Source organism: Lissotriton vulgaris, chromosome 5, assembly GCF_964263255.1.
Source record: "Lissotriton vulgaris chromosome 5, aLisVul1.2, whole genome shotgun sequence".
Taxonomy (NCBI): domain Eukaryota; kingdom Metazoa; phylum Chordata; class Amphibia; order Caudata; family Salamandridae; genus Lissotriton; species Lissotriton vulgaris.
The window spans coordinates 1,524,892,882-1,524,918,598 of record NC_141693.1 but is presented as its reverse complement, the minus strand read 5'-3'; the positions used below and the strand labels follow the sequence as shown (position 1 = coordinate 1,524,918,598).

Sequence of the window (25,717 nt, the reverse complement as noted above, 5' to 3'; positions counted from 1 at the left end):
CCATGTGCACAGCACCTATCCTTAAGAGTCCAGACTACTCCAAACCATTCATTGTCCAAACAGATGCTTCTGAGTTGGGTGTGGGAGCTGTTCTTTCTCAACTGAATTTTGATGGTCAAGACCAGCCCATTGCTTTTATAAGCAGGAGGCTGACCCCCAGAGAGAAGAATTGGTCAGCTATTGAGAGGGAGGCCTTTGCTGTGATTTGGGCCCTGAAGAAGCTGAGGCCATACTTGTTTGGCACTCACTTCAAGATTCAGACCGACCATAAGCCCCTCTTGTGGCTAAATCAGATGAAGGATGAAAACCCCAAACTGCTTAGGCGGTCCATTTCCCTACAGGGGATGGACTTTACAGTGGAACATAGACCTGGTACTGATCATGGCAATGCCGATGGGCTCTCCAGATATTTCCACTTAGAACAAGAAGACTCACCTGGTCAAGGTTAGCTTATTGTCCCAAAGTTTGGGGGGGGGGTCATGTAGGAGAGTAGGGTCTGCAATCCTATGATCACCCAGAATTTTTGCTTTTGTTTCACTGGTTTACGACTTTCTCTGGCTGTGGGCCTGCCAATCAGACCCACAGCCTGGCTGTTCTCTCTCTAAATTACAACATGTACCCTAGGTGCATTTACCAATTGGTACTGGGCCACCTTATCAGACCCTGTAACTCAGGGCATAGGTGTACCCAGGGCCCACCAGGGGCTGAAGCATGTATTATGCCACCCCTGGCTGGCCTCCTAAATTTGACACAACTGGCTGCATGACAGCTGGGGCAAAGTCGTGTAATCACCCTTTGCTGTAGATATAGTATACCTATATCTAACCCTAAGATGGACACACAGATTCCTATCAGTCACTCCTATGGCAGGCCTTAACAATCCTGAAGGCAGAGTGCTTGGAATCGTGTGAGATGGTGCTCTGGCATGAGCTGAGCCTGTCTGCAGCTTGCGGAACCAAGTCCTAATAGCTGTTCCATGATAACGCATACCATATACTCTTAAGTGCATTATAATCCTCGCGGTTAAATGCTAACTTTGGTATTGCTTTATCAAAACATGTCGAGTAAGGTGTCATACGAATTGGAATACTAACCCCTCGCCAATTCTGGCGACGGGGTTAGCATTCCACCCTTCTAGAGGGATACGACATGTATGTAACTGTGAACCCCGGTTAAAGTTAAACGAAGCCTCAGCTCCACAAAATGGATGCTGCCACCACAGACACGAGTCCGACCCCCTGCAGCTGGGAGTCCTTCCAGCGAGGGGAGCCTGGACAAAGGGTTTCCTGTCAGGGGCGGTGCTAGCACCGTCCCAGACATGGTTTTGTGTATCCTGGGTAGGCAGGGCTTTACAGGAAGGTGACTGCTGAGTGGCACCCCGGTGCTCACTACGCATAGGCCAGTCTGAACCAGTTCCAGGGGCACACCAGCCCCTGGCCTGGGGAAGTCCGGCATGGGAGAGGGGTGTAACCACCCCCCTCCTAGTCCCACCCATAGGCAGGACCTAGTCACCGGGTCAGCCCCCTTTTTTAGTATAAAGATAGGAGCGGGCCCCCTGTTAAAATTAGATCATCTTTGGAATCAAGACACGACTTTCTGCGAAAGGACATCAAGATTTCTTCTTCAAGATTCTCCCTTGTGGCTAAGGAGTAGTCACCCTGCATCAAGCGGGCACCATCCTAAGAACACTGCGGTCTGCTGCAAGTCCTTCTTCACGAATCCGACGACCCAGCTCAACGAGACCTGGCTTCCCTGGCACCTCTGACCTCTACTCACCTCTACAGCAAAGCTGAGAACTGTGAGTGCGACGAGACCTCGAGGGACCGACGATCGCCAAGACTGCACGACTTCTTTGCAACAAGCCCACCGTGTGCTCCACTGGTGAGTGCTTTGGGGTCCGAGAAGCCCCAACCCTGAGCAGCTCCAGCACCGAAGATCAGCCCTCCAGCATCTCCACGATCTGCGTGGGGCCCTTCTGCTTTTGCGTGCTCACCGCGCTGTGTGGCTACTAGCCGGCTGGCTTGTGGCCTTCTACACGACGCCCGACGACATCACTGCTGCTGGTCTGGTTGCTCCAGACTGGCCCTTGCTTCCTTCTTCAAGAGAGGCACCCCGGACCCTCCTGGTCCACTCCAGACGCCATTTTGACTCCACCGCGTGGGCTTGAATTTGCCAAGGCTTTGTTGCCCAATACTGGGTCCAGCGACGCTGACAGCTTCAATCTTCGTGGGACAGCTCGCTCCTCCATCCTGGTCGCCGACAACGCCTCCTGGTCCGTGAGATCTGCGAGCACAGCGTCACCCACTCACCTAGTCGAGGTGACTACCATCCGGTGCCCTCCTGGTGCCACCTGACTACTGGCTAGTAGTCTCGAACTTGGTCCCCTCTGCTTTCAGGTGTCATCTTTCATCGATCCAGGCTTGGATCCATCGAACTTTCTTCACTGGTCGCCTGCCAGCAACTTCTTTCTTCCAGGCTCCTGGTCCGTCTACGAGGATTCCCGACGTCTTTTGAGACCTATGCAGCTGCAGCCCCTGGGCTAGGTAACTTTGGCATTTCGGTGCCCCAGCATAGCCTCACTATCCAAGGGTCAGAATCCACTTTCGTTTTCCTCCTACCAGGTCGGGTTCGCCCGAGAACACTAACTTCGTCTTTACTAGCTACCATAGACTTTGTCCCGCATCACGCGTGAGAGTGCACACTCTGCACCCGAGTCCCCTGGGTCTCCTAGAAGTAATCTGAAGATTCTATAGTCAAGATCTAGCGATTCCAAAGCCTATTAGTACTGTACTTACCTGCTAGTAATTTCGCATTCCACTTTCAGAGTATATGGTTTTCCGTGCCCCTCGGGCATTTGTATATACTGTGCTAACTTAAGTATTTTCGTAAGAGTTTTGTTTTGTGCTTAGTACCCTGTCCTCATAAAGAGTACAGGGCTGTTGTGAATCTTAATAAATAACTTGTTTATTTTCATAACACTTGTGTGGTGTCCTTTCACTTGGTGTTCAAGGGGTATATGTGTGGTATAACAGCTGGCTTAACACGCCCTCTCGAGTCTTTAGCCTTAGACTGCTCGTATCCACGCTACTAGGATAGCTGGTCTATAAGGTTGACTTACAACCAATCATCAATAAGGGTTGCTGGACTGATACATAGTGTTCACTAGAATAGTGAGCACTGCATATCAGGCCACCTTCTCACAGGGAGTGTGAGTGCTGAGGAGCAGTATGTGAGCAAGGGGGGGCAGGAAGCAGAGACACCAGCGTATGATTTTACAGTGTGCAACTACAGCTGGCACAGAGCAGAGAATGCAGTGTGCAAGCAGAAGGGACAATGTTTGAGCAGAAAGGGGAGGGTGGAGACACGGTATTGCATGTTCACCGGGAACAGTGTGTGACCTGATGGGGAATGGAGCAGAAAGGGCAGTGAGCATTCAGAGGAGAAATGGAAGAGAGGTCAGTGTGTGAGCAGAATAGGTGGGGAGCAGAGAGAGCAATGAGAGTTCAGAGAGGGCATGGAGAAGAGAAGCACTGTATGAGCAAAATTGTCAGGAAGATGAGAGGGGAAGTGTAGGAGAGTAGGGTCTGCAATCCTATGATCACCCGGAATTTTTGCTTTTGTTTCACTGGTTTACGACTTTCTCGGGCTGTGGGCCTGCTAATCAGACCCACAGCCTAGCTGTTCTCTCACTAAATTGATGTGTGTACCTTAGGTGCATTACCCAATTGGAACTGGGCCACCTTGTTAGACCCTGTGACTCAGGGCATCGGTGCACCCAGGGCCTACCAGGGGCTGAAGCATGTATTATGCCACCCCTGGATGGCCATCTAAATCTGACACAACTGGCTGCACGACAGCTGGGGCAACGTAGCGTACTCGCTCGTTTGCTTTAGGTATAGTATCCCTATATCTAACCCTAAAATGGACACCCGAGTTCCTATCAGTCACTCCTATGGCAGGCCTTGACAATCCTGAAGGCAGAGTGCATGGAACCGTGTGAATTGGGCTCTGGCACGAGCCGAGCCCGGTTGCAGCTTGCGGAACCAAGACCCAATGGCTGTTCCATGATAACGCGTATCACATCGGTAACTTCGGTATAGCGTTATCAAGACATGTCGAGTAAGGTGTCATATGAATCGGGATGCTGCCCCCTCACCAATCCTGGCGACGAGGTTAGCATTCCGCCCTTCTAGAGGGACACGACATGTACGTAACTGTGAACCCCGATTAAAGTTAACTAAAGCCTCAGCTCCACAAAATGGATGCTGCCACCACAGACACTAGTCTGACCTCCTGCTGCTGGGAGTCCTTCCAGCGAGGAGAGCTTGGACAAAGGGTTTCCTGTCCAGGGCGGTGTTCGCACCGTCCCAGACAGGGTTTGTGTATTCTGGTAGGTAGGGCTTTACGAGAAGGTGACTGCGGAGTGGCACCCCGGTGCTCACTACGCGTCTGCCGGTTAGAACCAGTTCCAGGGGCGCGCAGCCCCTGACCTGGGGAAAGTCCGGCAGGGGAGAGGGGTGTAACTACCCCCCTTCTTGGTCCCACCCCTAGGGCAGGACCTAGTCATGTACCCACCCCTTTCTTTAGGATAAAGGCCGGAGCGGGGACCCTTCCAAATTAGATCATCTTTGAATCAAGAACTACTTTCTACGAAAGGACATTCGAGACTCTTCTCAAGATTTCTCCCTTGTGGCTAAGGAGTAGTCACCCTGCACCCGCAGGCACCATCTAAGAACTCTGCGGTTTGCTGCAAGTCCTTCCTCAGGAATCCGACTGCCCAGCTGACGAAGAACCGGCTTCCCTGGCACCTCTGACCTCTACCCACGTCGTCAGCTCAGCTGAGATCTGTGGGTGCGACGAGACCTCGAGGGACCGGCCATCATCAACACCTGCACGCTTTCTTAACCAGCACAACCACCGAAGGAATCCTCTGGTGAGTGCTCTGGGGTCCGAGAAGCCCCGACCCTGAGCAGCTCCAGCATCGAAGTGCAGTCTCCCAGCATCTCCACGATCTGCGTGGGGCCCTTCTGCTTTGCTGTTCAGCACGTTGTCTGGTCACTAGCCGCTGGCTTGTGCCCTTCTTGACGACATCCGACAACCAACGCTCTTGGTCTGGTTGCTCCAGACCAGCCTTTTTGCCCCCTTCTACGAGAGGAGCACCCCGGACCCTCCTGGTCTACTCAAGACGCCATTTTAGGCCCACCACGTGGCCCTGAAATCTGCCAAGGCTTGTTGCCCCAATCCTGGGCCCAGCGACGCCGACAGCATCAACCTTCGTGGGACAGCTCGCACCTCCATCCTGGTCGCCGACAACGCCTCCTGGTCCGTGAGACTACAGAGCCTAGCGTCGCCCACTCACCTAGTCGAGGTGACGGCCAACCGGTGGCTTCCTGGTACCCTCTGACTACTGGCTAGTAGTACGAACTTGGTCCCCTCTGCTTTCAGGTATCATCGATCACTGATCCAGGCTTGGATCTCTATGAACTATTCGTCACTGGTCGCCGGCCAGCAACTCCTTTTCTTCCAGCTCCTGGCTCGTCAGCGAAGACCCCCGACGCCTGTAAGACTTGTGCAGCCGCAGCCCTCGTGGCTAGGTAACTTCGGCATTTCGGTGCCTGCATAGCCTCCTTACTTTAGGGTCCCGAGTCCCTCGCTTCCGACTTGCCTTATCGGGTCCGCCCGAGACCACTAGAACTTTCCGTGCCCTCGGGCACTTGTTTTATTAGTGCACTTGAAGTATTTTCCTAAGAGTTTTGTTCTGTGCTTAGTACCCTGTCCTCATAAAGAGTACAGGGCTGTTGTGATTCTAATAAATATACTGTTTATTTTCTTAACACTTGTGTGGTGTCCTTTCACTTGGTGTTCAAGGGGTATGTGATGGTATAACAGCTGGCTTAACACGCCCTCTAGAGTTTAGCCCGAAGACTGCTCGCATCCACGCTACTAGGATAGCTGGTCTAAGGTTGACTTACAACCAATCACCATAAGGGTCGTTTGGACCGATGCATAGTGGTCGCTAGAATAGCGAACGCTGCATATCGGGCCAACTTCTCACATTGGTGAGCAGCGGTTGGGATTTGAGCTTGCTGTTGTTTTACCACGCGTATCCTAAGAATATCTTGTGAAAGATCGCATAAGTACTCCAGGTACATATAACTTAGCTTAGAATACTCTGAGTTCTACTGAACAAGCTGTTGTAGCTCCTCAAGGCTTAGCACACCTTGGCTACAACTCTTAGCAAGGGATCAGTAGGTAAACATATAGTGTAGGTAGGTGCATCACTTACACCACACTAGAAGCAGCATGTCAGACAAAGGAGGAAACTCTGAGTCTCCCCTTGTGTCAGTCGACCTTCCACAGGTCACCTCCAGATATGCTGCACTTAGCTTCCATGAGATGCGACAGATCTGTACATCTCGGAAGCTAAAACAGGGTGCAAACCCTACCATTCCGTTTCTGATTGGTCTCTTGGAGACTTATGATGCAAGGAGGGCGGGTAACACCGACCCTTCTCATCCAGGAATGGATATGCCCCCCCTCGAGGGAACCCGAGGTGACCCTGACCTTATCCATCTCTCCGCAGAAGGGGAAGAGGAGGACGAGGAGCCAGAGACATCTGGGGATGAGGCAGACAAAGGTCCAGTCATAGTTAGCCAGCTAACCCAGGACAACTTAAGCCGGCACGAGAATGGTACTAGGAGACCCCTGGGGCCTCTCTCGGGCCAGCTTAACATTGGGAACGGGCAAGTTAGATCTCTATCGAGAGGTTCTAACAGATCTGTTCGAACCAATGGCTCTCGAGGCTCTGCTCGAAGAGGGATGACGTCCCCTCAGAGGAGAGTGTACGAAGCAAAGGAGCGGGAAGTCAATCTGCGGATCGAAAGGGAAGAACTTGCCCTAGCCAAAGAAAGACTCACCTTTGCTAGAGAGCAAGAATTGAGTGGGACAATTCCCACTGGTGGCAGCATTCCCCCACGGGAACCCAGGAGTTTAGACACTAAGCACCTGAATAAGATAGTGCCCCCCTTTAAGCAAGGGGACGACATCCACAAATGGATTACTGCTTTGGAGCGGGCCTGCACTGTACAGTGCGTCCCCCAGAGTCAGTGGGCAGCTATCTTGTGGCTCTCCTTTGAAGGTAAAGGTAGAGATAAGCTCCTCATTACTAGAGTCGAGGATGCTAACAATTACCAGGTCCTGAAGAACACACTGATTGATGGGTTCGGCCTAACCACTGAGCAGTACAGGTTGCTGTTCAGGGATACCCGGAAAACTCAGTCTCGGGACTAGTCTGATTTCGTTGATTGTGCCACTAAGGCTTTGGAGGGCTGGTTGCTGGGCAGTAAGGTTACTGATTACACAGGATTTTATAATTTGATAATGCAAGAACAAATTTTAAACAATTGTCAGAACCAGTTGTTGCATCAGCACCTTGTTGACTCGGATCTGACCTCTCCCCAAGAATTGGGGAAGAAGGCAGACAGATGGGTCAGAACAAGGGTTAAGCAAAACCAGCGCCAGAACCAGGGTGGTCAGAAGAAAGCAGACCAGAAGGGTAAAGATTCGAAAGGGGAACAAACTGACCAGAAGTCTTCGACAGGTCCCCAACAACCCAAAGAGGGGGGGGGTGGTCAGGCTTCCCAGAAAAAGAAGAATCAAGAAGGCCAATCGGAAAGGTGGTGCCAATACTGTAAAAGTAAAACTCACTGGTTTAGTGAGTGCACCAAGAAAGGAGGGCAGACTCCTGCTACTGCAGCCCCTAAGGCACCTGTGCCCCCTAGTACAGCCAGCAGTAGTAGTGCGCCTCCCAAGGGACTAGTTGGGTTAACCTTGGGTTCTGAGGGGTGTGACAACTTAGTTGGTACACTCACTCAGGCTGTCCTTGTCTGTACGGGGGATGTGGATATATCCCCTGATGTCAGTCCCAATACTTTGGGCAAATACCGACAGACGCCTTTAATTAATGGAAGAATGGCTCAGGCCTATAGGGACACTTGTGCCAGTGTCACCATGGTGACGCCTAACTTTGTGGACCCTGGACAGATCATGCCAGGTACAGAATTCCTGGTGACCAATGCCAGCAACGTCACTACCAGTCATAGTTTGGCGATTGTTGCTTTCTCCTGGGGAGGGGTAAATGGCCAGAAAAAGGTTGTCGTTAGTTCAGACCTCCCAGTGGATTGTTTGTTGGGCAATGATTTGGAGTCATCATAATGGTCGGAAGTGGAGCAACGGACTCACATGGAAATGTTAGGCTTGCCAGCACATGTGTTTGCTGTGACCAGGTCACAGGTCAGACGATGCCCCACTGAACAGGTGCTGGATCCTGGAACAACGGACTAGACACCTCCCAAGAAGAAGAGCAGTCGGGTTAAGGCCTCACCTTCCCCCTTGCCCCAGGTCGAGGATCAAGTCTCAGAGGAGGCTGACCTCCAGGAATTGCGGGAAACTGAACCTAAAGAACTCGAACTTGATCAAGTTGAGTTTCTGGGCTCAGGGGGACCCACACGAGAAGACCTGGGGAAGGACCAGTTAGACTGCCCTTCCCTTGAACCCCTCAGACAGCAGGCTGCTGCTGAGGCTGCTGGGAATGCCACAGGTACCCACAAGGTATACTGGGAAGATGGACTCCTGTACACTGAGGCAAGAGACCCCAAGCCTGGCATGACCAGGAGGCTGGTTATCCCCTTGTCTCAGCATGGTTTCCTCCTTACCTTGGCCCACGAGATTCCCTTAGCAGGTCACTTAGGCCAGACGAAGACGTGGGACAGACTTGTCTCGCACTTTCACTGGCCTCACATGAACGAAGATACCAAGGAGTTTTGCCACTCCTGTGTCACTTGCCAAGCCAGTGGTAAGTCAGGTGGCACGACAAAGGCCCCCCTTATACCAATGCCTGTGGTGGGGGTGCCCTTTGAACTGGTGGGGATCGACATCGTCGGTCCCATGGAACCACCAACAGCATCAGGGCACAAGTTTATACTGGTGGTAGTGGATCATGCCACCAGGTATCCTGAAGCTATTCCCCTTAGGACCACTACAGCCCCTGTGGTGGCAAGAGCCCTAGTTGGAGTATTCTCCAGAGTGGGCTTCCCTAAGGAGGTCGTCTCCGACAGAGGTGCAAACTTCATGTCGAGCTACTTAACTGCTATGTGGAAGGAATGCGGTGTCAACTACAAGTTCACTACACCCTATCATCCACAATGCAATGGGCTTGTTGAGAGATTCAACAGGACCCTAAAAGGGATGATTCAGGGACTACCGGAAAAGCTTCGGCGTAGATGGGACGTCCTGATTCCCTGCCTTTTATTCGCTTACAGAGAAGTCCCACAGAAGGGGGTTGGCTACAGCCCTTTTGAACTTTTGTACGGGCATCCTGTAAGAGGACCCCTGTGTTTGGTGAAGGAAGGATCGGAGAGACCTCTCAAAAAGCCTGCACCAACATAGTGGACTATGTGCTTGGTCTCCGCTCGCGGATGGCTGAGTACATGGAGAAGGCATCCGAAAACCTTAAGGCCAGCCAAGAACTCCAGAAAGCTTGGCATGACCAAAAGGCTGTCTTGACTGTTTACCAGCCCGGACAGAAGGTGTGGGTGCTGGAGCCAGTGGCCCCAGCAGCACTCAAGGACAAATGGTCCAGGCCCTACACCATCCTGGAGAAAAAGGGAGAGGTCACCTACCTGGTAGACCTTGGAACTCCCCAGAGCCCCCACAGGGTGCTCCATGTCAACAGGCTCAAAGCATATGTCGACAGGAAGGACATGAGTTTGCTCATGGCCATAGATGAGGGACAGGAGGAGGAGAGTGAGCCTGTCCCCGACCTGCTCACTCAGAATCCTGACGATGGATCGGTAGACGGTGTTGTCTTTTGTGGCAGCTTCTCCGAACATCAACAGGAAGATTGTAAGCAGGTTCTTCAATCCTTCCGGTATATGCTCTCTCTAACACCCAGTCAGACCAATTGGTGTACCCATGAGGTTGACACTGGTGGCAGCTTGCCCGTCAAGAGTAAGATCTACAGGCAGCCCGATCACGTTAGAGACTGCATCAAAAGTGAAGTGCAGAAAATGTTGGAGCTGGGAGTCATTGAACCCTCGGACAGCCCCTGGGCTAGTCCCGTAGTTCTAGTGCCGAAACCTCACACCCCGGGCGGTAAGAAAGAGATGAGGTTCTGCGTAGACTACAGGGGTCTCAATGCAGTCACTAAGACTGATGCCCACCCAATACCAAGGGCAGACGAGCTTATCGATAGATTGGCTTCGGCCAACTACTTAAGTACGTTTGACCTGACAGCTGGGTATTGGCAAATCAGGTTAGCTGAGGACGCCAAGCCTAAGACCGCATTTTCTACCCCTGGTGGGCATTATCAGTTCGTGGTAATGCCCTTTGGTTTGAAAAATGCACCTGCCACCTTCCAACGATTGGTGAATCACGTTCTCACTGGGCTGGATGACTTCTGTGCGGCGTATCTTGACGATATTGCTGTCTTTAGCTCCACCTGGGAGGATCACCTGGTCCACCTGCGGAAAGTGTTAGAGGCACTGCAAGCAGCAGGTCTCACTATCAAGGCCACCAAGTGCCAGATAGGGCAGACACAGGTTGTATACTTGGGCCACCTTGTCGGTGGAGGTCAGGTTCAACCACTGGAGAGCAAAATACAGTCAATCAGGGACTGGGCTCCTCCAACCACCCAGACTCAGGTTCGAGCTTTCTTGGGCCTGACTGGTTACTACCGGAAGTTCGTCAGAAATTACGGATCGATTGTGACTCCGCTTAATGAACTGATGAGTAAGAAAATGCCAAAGAAGGTTCAGTGGACAGCGAGCTGTCAAAAAGCATTTGATGACCTAAAACAGGCCATGTGCACGGCACCTATCCTCAAGAGTCCAGACTACTCCAAACCATTCATTGTCCAAACAGATGCTTCTGAGTTGGGTGTGGGAGCTGTTCTATCTCAACTGAATTTCGATGGTAATGACCAGCCCATTGCTTTTATAAGCAGACGGCAGACCCCCAGAGAGAAAAATTGGTCAGCTATAGAGAGGGAGGCCTTCACTGTGGTGTGGGCCCTGAAGGAACTGAGGCCATACTTGTTTGGCACTCATTTCAAGATTCAGACCGACCATAAGCCCCTCCTATGGCTAAATCAGATGAAGGGTGAAAACCCCAAACTGCTTAGGTGGTCCATTTCCCTACAGGGGATGGACTTCACAGTGGAGCATAGACCTGGCACTGATCATGGCAATGCAGATGGGCTCTCCAGGTATTTCCACTTAGAACAAGAAGACTCACCTGGTCAAGGTTAGCTTATTGTCCCAACGTTTGGGGGGGGGGGGTCATGTAGGAGAGTAGGGTCTGCAATCCTATGATCACCCGGAATTTTTGCTTTTGTTTCACTGGTTTACGACTTTCTCGGGCTGTGGGCCTGCTAATCAGACCCACAGCCTAGCTGTTCTCTCACTAAATTGATGTGTGTACCTTAGGTGCATTACCCAATTGGAACTGGGCCACCTTGTCAGACCCTGTAACTCAGGGCATCGGTGCACCCAGGGCCTACCAGGGGCTGAAGCATGTATTATGCCACCCCTGGATGGCCATCTAAATCTGGCACAACTGGCTGCACGACAGCTGGGGCAACGTAGCGTACTCGCTCGTTTGCTTTAGGTATAGTATCCCTATATCTAACCCTAAAATGGACACCCGAGTTCCTATCAGTCACTCCTATGGCAGGCCTTGACAATCCTGAAGGCAGAGTGCATGGAACCGTGTGAATTGGGCTCTGGCACGAGCCAAGCCCGGTTGCAGCTTGCGGAACCAAGACCCAATGGCTGTTCCATGATAACGCGTATCACATCGGTAACTTCGGTATAGCGTTATCAAGACATGTCGAGTAAGGTGTCATACGAATCGGGATGCTGCCCCCTCACCAATCCTGGCGACGAGGTTAGCATTCCGCCCTTCTAGAGGGACACGACATGTACGTAACTGTGAACCCCGGTTAAAGTTAACTAAAGCCTCAGCTCCACAAAATGGATGCTGCCACCACAGACACGAGTCTGACCTCCTGCTGCTGGGAGTCCTTCCAGCGAGGAGAGCTTGGACAAAGGGTTTCCTGTCCAGGGCGGTGTTCGCACCGTCCCAGACAGGGTTTGTGTATTCTGGGTAGGTAGGGCTTTACGAGAAGGTGACTGCGGAGTGGCACCCCGGTGCTCACTACGCATCTGCCGGTTAGAACCAGTTCCAGGGGCGCGCAGCCCCTGACCTGGGGAAAGTCCGGCAGGGGAGAGGGGTGTAACTACCCCCCTTCTTGGTCCCACCCCTAGGGCAGGACCTAGTCATGTACCCACCCCTTTCTTTAGGATAAAGGCCGGAGCGGGGACCCTTCCAAATTAGATCATCTTTGAATCAAGAACTACTTTCTACGAAAGGACATTCGAGACTCTTCTCAAGATTTCTCCCTTGTGGCTAAGGAGTAGTCACCCTGCACCCACAGGCACCATCTAAGAACTCTGCGGTTTGCTGCAAGTCCTTCCTCAGGAATCCGACTGCCCAGCTCGACGAAGAACCGGCTTCCCTGGCACCTCTAAGCTCTACCCACGTCGTCAGCTCAGCTGAGATCTGTGGGTGCGACGAGACCTCGAGGGACCGGCCATCATCAAAACCTGCACGCTTTCTTAACCAGCACAACCACCGAAGGAATCCTCTGGTGAGTGCTCTGGGGTCCGAGAAGCCCCGACCCTGAGCTGCTCCAGCATCGAAGTGCAGTCTCCCAGCATCTCCACGATCTGCGTGGGGCCCTTCTGCTTTGCTGTTCAGCACGTTGTCTGGTCACTAGCCGCTGGCTTGTGCCCTTCTTGACGACATCCGACAATCAACGCTGTTGGTCTGGTTGCTCCAGACCAGCCTTTTTGCCCCCTTCTACGAGAGGAGCACCCCGGACCCTCCTGGTCTACTCAAGACGCCATTTTAGGCCCACCACGTGGCCCTGAAATCTGCCAAGGCTTGCTGCCCCAATCCTGGGCCCAGCGACGGCGACAGCATCAACCTTCGTGGGACAGCTCGCACCTCCATCCTGGTCGCCGACAACCCCTCCTGGTCCGTGAGACTACAGAGCCTAGCGTCGCCCACTCACCTAGTCGAGGTGACGGCCAACCGGTGACTTCCTGGTACCCTCTGACTACTGGCTAGTAGTACGAACTTGGTCCCCTCTGCTTTCAGATATCATCGATCACTGATCCAGGCTTGGATCTCTACAAACTATTCGTCACTGGTCGCCGGCCAGCAACTCCTTTTCTTCCGGCAGCGAAGACCCCCGACGCCTGTAAGACTTGTGCAGCCGCAGCCCTCGTGGCTAGGTAACTTCGGCATTTCGGTGCCTGCATAGCCTCCTTACTTTAGGGTCCCGAGTCCCTCGCTTCCGACTTGCCTTATCGGGTCCGCCCGAGACCACTAGAACTTTCCGTGCCCTCGGGCACTTGTTTTAATTGTGCACTTGAAGTATTTTCCTAAGAGTTTTGTTCTGTGCTTAGTACCCTATCCTCATAAAGAGTACAGGGCTGTTGTGATTCTAATAAATATACTGTTTATTTTCATAACACTTGTGTGGTGTCCTTTCACTTGGTGTTCAAGGGGTATGTGATGGTATAACAGCTGGCTTAACACGCCCTCTAGAGTTTAGCCCGAAGACTGCTCGCATCCACGCTACTAGGATAGCTGGTCTAAGGTTGACTTACAACCAATCACCATAAGGGTCGTTTGGACCGATGCATAGTGGTCGCTAGAATAGCGAACGCTGCATATCGGGCCAACTTCTCACAGGAAGTATAGGAACACAGAGGGCATTGAGTAGAGAGAGCAGTTAGTGTTCAGATAAGGCTGGGTGCAGAGGGGGAGGTGTGTGAGAAGAAGTGGCAGAGAAGACAATAATTGATCAGAGGTGAAGGTAACAGAGTGTCAATGTGTGAGCAGAAGATGCAGGGAGCAGAGATTAGGTGTATGTAATGAACAGTGGAAAAGTGCATGCTGAAAATGGATGTGGAGTATGACCACATGAAAGAATAAGCATGTGCAACTGGAAAAATGCATGCTGAAAATGGATGTGGAGAATGACCACATGAAAGAATAAGCATGTGCAACTGGAAAAGTGCATGCTGAAATGTAGTGAAATGGAATTCACTTAACAAAAGTGAAGAATCACAAACAGTGATTTGCAAAAGTTAAAATGCAAAGAACATAGTAGTAAAATAAGATGTAAATATTACATGTATATAAAAGTGAATATGCTGTAAACAAAATAGTAAAAATACAATTAAGTACATATTTTGATCATGGATGATAATTAACATAGCAGAATGTAAAGGGCATGGTACACAAAAACATGGTGACACTCTGCTAAAAATGAGGAATGAAAATAATAAAATAAAACAAATAAAGTAGTCACCGTGGTCTGAGGAATGAAACACTGAAAAGACTGTATTAAAACGGAGAAAAGCTGTAATCCTTTTGAAGGTGCAGAGGTGAAAATTAACCGCTAGATGGCAGTGTTTTAAAACATTAAAGTACAGTAGTTGGAGAAACAGAAGATCGAAGTGATGTGAAAAGTTTCCAAATGAGACGGCTTGTCTTAAAAACAATGAGGAAAAGAAGCAGGTTTAAAAATTGAAGCAATGAAACAGTACCTGCGAGGGATCCACGAAGACAAAAATATGTGAGTAGAATTGTAGGTAAAAAGGCAAGCCAGGGATCCTTGATAATCTCTGAAGAAGTAGACAGAGCGTGCCCATCGCTGTGATGCTAATGCTGAAATGCGATGGGCAAGTATAAAGCAAAGCTTGCCTATCGCTGTAATAAGAAAGTAGAAATGACGTAGAGGTGACAAGTTGGCTGGCTGCAAATGAGGTGATCAATCTGAAAGGGCTGCACGTCGACGTGAGAAATGCCGGGTGGCTCTTGGAATCAGCGTGCTTCAAATCAGCTGCAAAGTATTCATGAGGAAGGAAAGCTGACACGTCATAGAGAAGGATGACGAGGTCAGAGAGGCACGGGAGACAGGTGAGATTGCATGTTCGCAGAGCGTGCGCTCGCTCTGAAGCTCGAGCGCAGTTTGAAATAGGCAGGGCGGTTGAACTGCCATGTTGTATGGACAAACATGAGGGTAATAATAAATAAAATAAAATGACAGCGCTCACCCGATAGTGTAGAGATTGAATATCTGGTGCTCTACGTAAATCTGTTGCCTTTGAGAAGGTGTCGAAGTAGGCAAAGGACACTCTGGCAGTCACTTTGAAAGGAGGGTGGGCTCACCTGAGAAGCGGTTCCTACTGAAGCTGTCACATCAAAAAGACATTACACTTGCCGATTTTGAGATTTTCTTTTCCTGCTATAGCTGTAGAAACAGCGAAAACACAGCACGGCAAACACAGCATCAGAAGAGGACGATCGGTGTCGCAGTAGCTGGTATGCAGGCAGGTGTTGTGGGCAAGCTGGGAGGTAGCAGGATCTGTAGGAGTAGAAAGTGGCACTATTGGAGTTGAGGGCGACCGGTGATAGGTCACTGGTGGGGCTCGTAGTGCCAGGAGAGTTGAGCTGCTGCTTCTGAATGGTTGTAAGTAGAGGTAGCTTGAAAGTTGACGCGCAGGGCGTTTCCAAAACGTCGCCAATGTAATGAACACAAACAAGTCCATTATTGATAATTAAAATGATGTAGAATTTATTTTAAGTGTTGATAAAGAGAGCCCCACCAGGAGCGGTCCTAGTCCTGCTCAGCCAATTCAGCAACTGAACACATCCATCCAACATTCTAACATTCCACATTCACTCACGTCATACATCCTGGCTGAGCAGTACACTACAGTGTATGAGCAGAAGGAGCAGTGAGAGGAAAGAGCAGTGTCTCATCAGGCAGGGGATGGAATGGGAAGGCAGTTTGTGTTCAAAGGGAGCAGAATCAGTAATGTGTGAGCAGAAGGGACAGGGGGCCGAGAGGATATTGAGTGGTCAGAGGAGGCAGGGAGCAGAGGGGTTATTTATTGAATAGAACTTATATGGAGCTCAGAAAAGGGGAAGATCAGAGCTAGGGAAATGAAATTAAATGTATTGTTCCATCATAAAAAGATCAATACCATACATTTCACAAGTGGTTATGCCCCTGCACTCCGATATAAACTTGCAAATTCTCCCTAAATTATGTTCGAAATTGGATCATTCGGTCTTGGTCAGCAGTAATGTTGTGAACCTGGCTTGCATGGTTGATCTCTTGACTGATATATCTTAATTCGAAGGCTTACATTAATATGAACGAATATGAGTGGTAATGGATTTCCTTTCAAATATAGTCTATCTGGCTTCACTGGAGGCTCTGGAAATATTTATCCAACTGTCTAAAGCTTTAGTGATTTTGAGGCCATATCACAGAAAGCGAAAACTGCAAGTACTAATTTAAGATTTAGAGTGATTTTGAAAATCTAACTAGACCAAGTGCATAGAGGTAGGATACTAATCAAGGAAATACTTGGAGTTTTCCACATATGTATTTACCTCACTCTGGACAATTTTCCCAGATACTTTCAGGCTGCTTTTACCAAATTGATCATTTTTTTTTATTTCAGTAAATTTTTATTGAAAATTATATTTACATAATAAAAACTTGGAGGTGAAGATTTCCTGCTGTTTGTACGGTCGTTTTTCAATTCTTTGAACTCTCACAACTGAATAAAGATAGCTCTTTAGTGAAGATGCCAGAGATTTGTAACTTTTATCTTTGTGTAAATCCCACCTCAGCCCTCATCTATATAGGCTCCCAATAACCTCACTGGTGAAGCCGATACGCCACTAGACAATACAGTGCCATGGTAGGGTGGCTGATGATGAAGTATGAAACCAAGAGGGTGTGTGGGGCCATGCCTTTCACATTTTTTAAATGATTCATAAGAGTTTTGATTAGGGTCCCCCATTGACCACATAAAGTAATTTTCGAGGTCTATATGGTCTAGCAAAATTGTGGAATATCCCAATATCGACCCCTCTTTGTCTTATTTGCCTTGCTGTGTTTCATACTATAAACAGGAGGATGCAAATGTAGCCAACCCATCTCTCCTCTCAGTCCACCAGACCCTCATAAAGATAGGATGTCCTTCGTTTGTGTGAATGTGAAATGTAGGTTATCAAGCAAGAATCAGGTAACGTTACAGGTGGCTTGGCATGGATACCCAAATAGAGAAACGGATCCAAGATTGTTGTGAATGCATGAATGAAGACAAGATGTACAAAGTTAAGACACCACCAAAGAAGATTAAAAAGTTACGTTATTAATCATGGTAAGATATTTAGTTGGATATTTAGGCCAGCTAAAAGGAGAAAAATCACATACCTTTCTTCTGTTGTGAACCTGGCTTGCATGGTTGATCTCCTGACTGATATATCTTAATTCAAAGGCTTACATTAATATGAACGAATATGAGTGGTAATGGATTTCCTTTCAAATATAGTCTATCTGGCTTCACTGGAGGCTCTGGAAATATTTATCCAACTGTCTAAAGCTTTAGTGATTTTGAGGCCATATCACAGAAAGCGAAAACTGCAAGTACTAATTTAAGATTCAGAGTGATTTTGAAAATCTAACTAGACCAAGTGCATAGAGGTAGGATACTAATCAAGGAAATACTTAGAGTTTTCCACATATGTATTTACCTCACTCTGGACAATTTTCCCAGATACTTTCAGGCTGCTTTTACCAAATTGACCATTTTTTTTTATTTCAGTAAATTTTTATTGAAAATTATATTTACATAATAAAAACTTGGAGGTGAAGATTTCCTGCTGTTTGTATGGTCGTTTTTCAATTCTTTGAACTCTCACAACTGAATAAAGATAGCTCTTTAGTGAAGATGCCAGAGATTTGTAAATTTTATCTTTGTGTGAATCCCACCTCAGCCCTCATCTATATAGGCTCCCAATAACCTCACTGGTGAAGCCGATACACCACTAGAGAATGCAGTGCCATGGTAGGGTGGCTGATGATGAAGTATGATACCAAGAGGGTGTGTGGGGCCATGCCTTTCACATTTTTTAAATGATTCATAAGAGTTTTGATTAGGGTCCCCCATTGACCACATAAAGTAATTATCGAGGTCTATATGGTCTAGCAAAATTGTGGAATATCCCAATATCGACCCCTCTTTGTCTTATTTGCCTTGCTGTGTTTCATACTATAAACAGGAGGATGCAAATGTAGGCAACTCATCTCTCCTCTGAGTCCACCAGACCCTCATAAAGATAGGATGTCCTTCGTTTGTGTGAATGTGAAATGTAGGTTATCAAGCTTGGCATGGATACCCAAATAGAGAAACTGATCCAAGATTGTTGTGAATGCATGAATGAAGACAAGATGTACAAAGTTAAGACACCACCAAAGAAGATTAAAAAGTTACGTTATTAATCATGGTAAGATATTTAGTTGGATATTTAGGCCAGCTAAAAGGAGAAAAATCACATACCTTTCTTCTTGTGTTTGTTAATCGGTTTTTTTTTTCATTGGGTAAGAATTAGCATTTGTGTACAGTATTGAGACTAAAAGATTCACAGACTTTCTGAGTAACGTTTGTGTATTCTGACTGACAGTGGTTTTAGGCTTAATTTGAGAGAAATGGAGGGATTTTGAGACTCCAATGGAATAAGGAATAGAAAATGTACTTTATATCATGCAGAAGCAAACTGTACGGTGGAGAGGTTTAACAGAGCGATAAGGTAATGTATACAATTGGAGAGAAGTATAGGTAGGAACTGAAAGGATGAATTGATGAAAAGTTTATTTGTTCAGAGAGAGCAAGAAAGGGAAGCACAGAAGTCTCTCTCCAGACAGGATGAGTTAGACAAGGAGAGTAGTGTTCGATGGGAGATTGACAATGGGAAGATCAAGGATGAAAAGTGTGAAGGGATCAAAGGAAGAATTTTGATCTTCAGAAAGCTGTTTCAAGTCAAGATATATAAGTTGGTGATTTTTATGTTATTAGGTCTCCTTTATTTACAAGAAAATTATCGACTTTTAAAAATCTTTTTTTAAGTACTGAAATTGTTTCGCACTGCTGGCAAACTTGATGATAGGAGAATATGAAATGTTCTCTAGTTTGCATTCTGTGCTCTTCCCCTCCTAACTCTAAACTCCATGCGAGTTAGCTGGTGCTGAATGAGCATATCTGCCATGCTGTGGCTGACGTGCTGTCAACAAAGATTTGAACTTAATACTGCAGGACCCCTGAAGTGTCATTTCAATACCCACACAATGTGTATTCCTTATTTGGCCGGTTAATCCAGGTACGAGACACATCAGGATTTAATGGGCACATACTTTTGTGAATAAGTGTAGGAACTACAGAGGTTCAGAGCTGTGCTATCTGCAGGTCGTGCAATAAACTCTCAAAATTATACCGTTTGTGTATATATATTTTAGAAAGCCCGATGCTACAAAAATGTATGCATGCCTCCTTTCGGTGCCTGTGCACAATTCAAGACATTTGATATAATTTTAGAACTTGAGAATGTTGCAGAGGTTTCATATGCCACCTGGCCAATTCAGAGTTACAGCAGGAAAATATGTTCCAATACCTTGTGGCTGAACGGGTGGCAGTCTTCTCCTTCTTGCCCCAACGGGGTACACATTCGAAGCCCTCGCAGCCACAGGCTGATGGCACAGCAGGTTCCAGCCCCGCACTGCAAATCTCTCTCGCATGCCTGGGAGAAAATTGAATAGACATGACAGTTATCGACATGGTAAAATATATATATTTTTTATATATATTGTAGTTTCGTATAGAATAAGGCATACTTGGTATAATCATGATTACGATGAGTGAAACTCAGTAAACAAATCGCAAATATTACATAAGCATCAGAGAAGAAAACGACATCTTGTAATTTAGAAATGCAGTAGTAATTAACTTAGCAGGCCTAAACTCAGGGACCTCATAATGAGGCACAGACCTGAAGGCTGGAGGCGTATGGAGCCAGAGGGGTGAAATACCAGTTAAAATTAGAATGTTACATTTCTCCTTGCAAACAGAACACACACCTTAAATCAGCAGGGGCGTAGCTTCAGGGTGTGTTTGGGGTGTTACATCCTCCCTAATAAATGTATTCTGAAGAAAATAGTTGAGGGCAGGTGCTTTCAGTTGGGTATGGTGAGGTGTCTGTTGGATTTAATCTAGGATTTTTACATGCACACACAGACTACAACACACACACTACCTCTCCCTTGCATTTCTTCAAAAATGTTGGGTTTTTTTCAAAATATTTTTCTTGAAGTACCACTAACAATCCACACTGTTCTCCCTTTCCACTGCCCCTTAAGATCCCATCATGCCCTGCTTCTCAGATAGTGTATGCTAAAAAGACAATCCCAGCCTGATTATTTGGAAATCTGAAACTCCCTCTCCTCCCACCTGTTTCTGACCAAGCTACAGCCTTGTAAATCAGAGCCTGGTGGAAATTGTTTCAGCAAACACCAATAAATAAGCATGCCTTAGCAAGACTCCATACAGTGATTGCAAGCATAAATCCATTCTTAGGCTGAGGCTTTCAAAGCGACGGGCATCTTTCGTCCAAGTCACAGAGGGCTCTCAGAGAAAGTCATAAACATATTTTATATTATCTTCCTCTCCGTGAACCAGAGACATTTGCAACAAGGCCTCTTAACGACTGGCAATTTATCATGTAAAACAACCTGCATAGCTTAACAGTACACATGGAGTGGATTTTTGCCCCTCGTCAAACTTTGGCGGAGGAAGGACACACCCCATTCCCTCTCCCATCCACCCCCTCCACAGTGGCACGCGAAGTAGGAAGTATAGCAACACCCCTGGAATAACATGAATATTTTTAGATGAAAATTAGATGGAAAGTGACCCTGTGTAGTGGCCACTATGCACTGTTTTTCTTCTTGTTAGTGCTGGGTGTGTTTTTAGGTAATGTTTGTCGAAACAGCTGCTGACTATCTTAACATGAAGATCTCTGTGTGATTTTCCTTACTCTGACTGCAAAGTGAAGGCATTTTCTAACTCGAGCCCAATGACACTCACTGGAGAAAGGAAAACGTCTCAGAACAACATGTATTTTCTACACACATGTAATACAAACATTCCTTTGGTTTACAAAGAAAACTTAGCATGTACTTCCAAATACTCAAGCAGCGTGATAAACACTAACTCCTGAAGCTTTATGTTAATAAAGAATTTAGGGGCATATCAGCAAGGGCCGGAGTTAAAATTATCGCCGCTTTAGCGTCGGTTTTCGGACAAAAAGCAGCGATAATTTCAACGCCCTATTAGCAAGGACACGCTAACGCGTGAATCCATGCTTCTTCGCCCTTTCTCTTAATACCCAGCGTTGCATCTCTAATGAGATATGTTAGTCCTGACATCCTTGGCGTGGTTACCCCTGACTTTTTGCCTCTGCCTCCTGTGTTTTTGATGCTATGCTGGATTTCACTTTTGCTGGTTTAAATGCTTTGGGCCCTTTGGTCACCACTAATCGGTGGCCAGGGGCAAGTGCTCCCTGTGTAAATTATTAAACATGATTGGTCCTCCATGATTGGCATATTTGCTTTACCTGTAAGATCCCTAGTAGAGTGCACTGCGTGTGCCAGGGCTGGTAATACAAATGCTACTAGCGAGCCTGCAGCACTGATTGTGCCATCCACATGAGTAGCCCTAAAATGGTGTCTCAGGCCTGCCACCGCAGTGCCTGTGCGCAGTATTTGAACTGCCATGTTGTCCTGACAAGTGCCCACACTTGCGAGGCCCTACCCTTCCCTTTCTATGCATATTGGACACCCCTATAGTAGGCCCAAGGCACCCCCCGGGGCAGGGGACAGTGTATGTGAAAGGTAGGACATGTACTGATGTGGGTAACATTTTCTAATAGTGAAATACAGTCAATTTCGTTTTTTTACTATTGAAAGGCCATCTTGCCCATAGGACAGAATGGGGAAGGCTGTGTACCATTATACCAGCCTATCTTCCCATAGGAACAAGATGGAGACATGGAGTCGGTCTGCCCTTGCTGATATGCACCTTAGTTGGGGTAAAACGAGACAAAATCATTAACTGCATCTCTTTACCATGCACAAGGTTTTAATTGCTGTAATTGAATTATAATCAATGTCAAACATGTGTTATTTAAGTTTTACATTGGATCTAATTGCAAAATCTAAACATCCTGTATTTTGTAGAGATAACAAGTGTGTGCAGTATTTTTCTGTCATTACCATTTACCATCATTGAGGAATATTGCTACTCATTGCCACACAATATTGCAGACGTCTGCTTTCGGCATATGTTACTGCTTATGCCCAATATGAGCTTTACGGTAAAAACACTATATGATGAATTTTAGCCACATCTGTGACATGATGAAACCGAGTCAGAGCACATAACACTTGCCCCTCCCAATACCACTGACAAATAGTTGTTGAAACAGTAAAGGTAAAAATATTAGAATACGTGATAATTGTGTTACCCTGACACATAGATATTTTCTATTACCAAAAATTTAAATTTGGAAGGTAAAGACCAAATGGTATTACCTCTATCTGATTTTACCCCCTGGTTCTGCACTCTGCTCTTCATGCGGACCATTGTGGGCTTTTAACTCTGTTAAAAATATATTTATCCTTGTGTTCCATATTGTTTTGGTCTATCATATTTTTTTTTTCAGCTGCAGTATTTGTCTTAGCTCTCATTTTGAGACACTGTGTAGTCTGCACAGAAGGTGTCTTAACTCAGTGAACTACTGCCCCATTAATAGGCCCTCGATTGCTGGGTAAGAGAGTCTGCTCCTCTTCCTTCAGTTCTCTCTTCAGTTTACCTTATTTCTCTGTTTTACATGATCTCAGAAATGCAATGCACACGAAACTCAACACATTGCTTAAATAAATGTTTGCCCCTATTTAAATATTTGCTTATGGTAATTAAAAAAACTACCTATTTAAGTTAGTCATACTATTTAATAACTAAAATAGCACTAACTTCCTATTTTAATCATTGATAAACACACAGCAAGGAGCACAAACTCGAGTATATATACTACAACATACAAGGCTACATCAACTGATTAATATAAGTCTGTGACACACCATAGTTGGTAAGAGGCAAGCTGAGTTTAGATCACTTTAGCAGTGAAGGGGACTGCACCACGATATAAATATATATATATATATATATATATATTTATATAAATATAAATATATTCACTGAAAAAAACATAGGTAATAGACCATATATAGTTAGGAATTAGCATTTACAAAACCTTGAAAATTCACTGAAAAAACCATAGGTTATAGACCATATATAGTTAGGGATTAGCATTTACAAAACCTAATTTTACTCGCACAAAACCATTGAAATTCCCATATATAGTTAGTTGCACTAACTATATATCGCGCACCCGCAATCCACTGCTGATGATGTCACATATTACATCATTCATGACATGGTCAGTGACATCACTGATGACATCACTGATGACATCTCAAATGACATCACTGATGGCATCACTGATGACATCTCAAATGACATCACTGATGACATCTCATTTGACATTACTTATCACATCACTGATGACATCATTCATGTGATAATACGATGAACCTCTTCAGACTCTAATATAACCTTAGATACACTCAGTGTAAACAGACACTCACAGACTGTCACTCATCCATGGAGTTACTCACACACCTAGTCAGTCATGCACAGAATCAATCACACCTCCATTTCCTCAACTATACAGTTATACACACCTTACTTATTCAAACATATACTAACACATATTTACTCTCTTATACAATCCCTGATACAAGTTCACAATGATCCATACATCCACTCACACATTCACTGGCTCTTATGCACAGATTTTTATATATGTCAACTCTCACATGTACTGTGTTTTACATATGTACTTACTTTGACATGTAGCACTGAGATATCCATTCACTCACCAATACACTCATGCACACAGTCAACCGCCCATACAGCTGTTTCCACATGCACTTTTGAACCCATACATCTAGTGAATCAACTGCTCACACATCTATGCACAGAGTCATACACCTCCCAGCCACCCACACACACACTCAGTCTCCCATACAAATACTTGGGCAACCAATCAATAACCCATATAGTTACTCATATAGCTACTGATCAACACATGCAGCAGTTTACAGAACAACAGACATAATGATGCACAAATTAAGACAGTTTAGTCACTAACCCATGCACTCAGTAAGACACATTTAATCACTCACTCATACAGTCAGTCATGCACCTACTAAATCCTTCATCCAGACACTTATACATCCACTCATTCTTCAATATGTAAGACATATTTTAACTTTACAGAAACATACAGTCACTGGATGTTGTCATCAGTGATGTCATCAGTGATCAGAGCTGATTTGCATAAAGCCATTATCTGACCCAGGGTGGTGTGGAGTGCAAAAAACGATGGATTTAGACCCAGATCCTTGTACTGGGGTGAATGTAAGACATTGATCTACATTCTGTCCATCAAATTGTTTTTTGTAATTTTCTCCCTGAGTGTACTGGGGTAGCTCAGACGTGGGCCCCAGAGCCTCCACACCACTGGAGTCAAGCTAGCCGGGCTGATGAGAGGTGTTACCTCGAAACCGGTCCGGTCCTCGGATGCTTGATTCCGGTCTGGGAAAGATATGGCTGTTGTAGTTCGGACTGGACTGTTCCCATGGGGCACAGGGTCAGAGCTGATTTGCATAAAGCCATTATCTGACCCAGGGTGGTGTGGAGTGCAAAAAACGATGGATTTAGGCCCAGATCCTTGTACTGGGGTGAATGTAAGACATTGATCTACATTCTGTCCATCAAATTGTTTTTTGTAATTTTCTCCCTGAGTGTACTGGGGTAGCTCAGACGTGGGTCCCAGAGCCTCCACACCACTGGAGTCAAGCTAGCCGGGCTGATGAGAGGTGTTACCTCGAAACCGGTCCGGTCCTCGGATGCTTGATTCCGGTCTGGGAAAGATATGGCTGTTGTAGTTCGGACTGGACTGTTCCCATGGGGCACAGGGTCAGAGCTGATTTGCATAAAGCCATTATCTGACCCAGGGTGGTGTGGAGTGCAAAAAACGATGGATTTAGGCCCAGATCCTTGTACTGGGGTGAATGTAAGACATTGATCTACATTCTGTCCATCAAATTAGTTTTTTGTAATTTTCTCCCTGAGTGTACTGGGGTAGCTCAGACGTGGGTCCCAGAGCCTCCACACCACTGGAGTCAAGCTAGCCGGGCTGATGAGAGGTGTTACCTCGAAACCGGTCCGGTCCTCGGATGCTTGATTCCGGTCTGGGAAAGATATGGCTGTTGTAGTTCGGACTGGACTGTTCCCATGGGGCACAGGGTCAGAGCTGATTTGCATAAAGCCATTATCTGACCCAGGGTGGTGTGGAGTGCAAAAAACAATGGATTTAGGCCCAGATCCTTGTACTGGGGTGAATGTAAGACATTGATCTACATTCTGTCCATCAAATTGTTTTTTGTAATTTTCTCCCTGAGTGTACTGGGGTAGCTCAGACGTGGGTCCCAGAGCCTCCACACCACTGGAGTCAAGCTAGCCGGGCTGATGAGAGGTGTTACCTCGAAACCGGTCCGGTCCTCGGATGCTTGATTCCGGTCTGGGAAAGATATGGCTGTTGTAGT

The 25,717-nt window shown here is 47.0% G+C and overlaps 1 protein-coding gene across 1 annotated transcript in view; it reads right to left on the bottom strand.

The window, feature by feature from the left end:
* PROK1 (prokineticin 1) overlaps positions 1-25,717 on the bottom strand; it is a 369,657-nt gene that overhangs the window by 199,969 nt on the left and 143,971 nt on the right. The window contains exon 2 of the mRNA XM_086923595.1: positions 19,603-19,728. Coding sequence (XP_086779721.1) covers positions 19,603-19,728 — 126 coding nt within the window. The remainder of the gene's footprint in view (positions 1-19,602; positions 19,729-25,717) is intronic.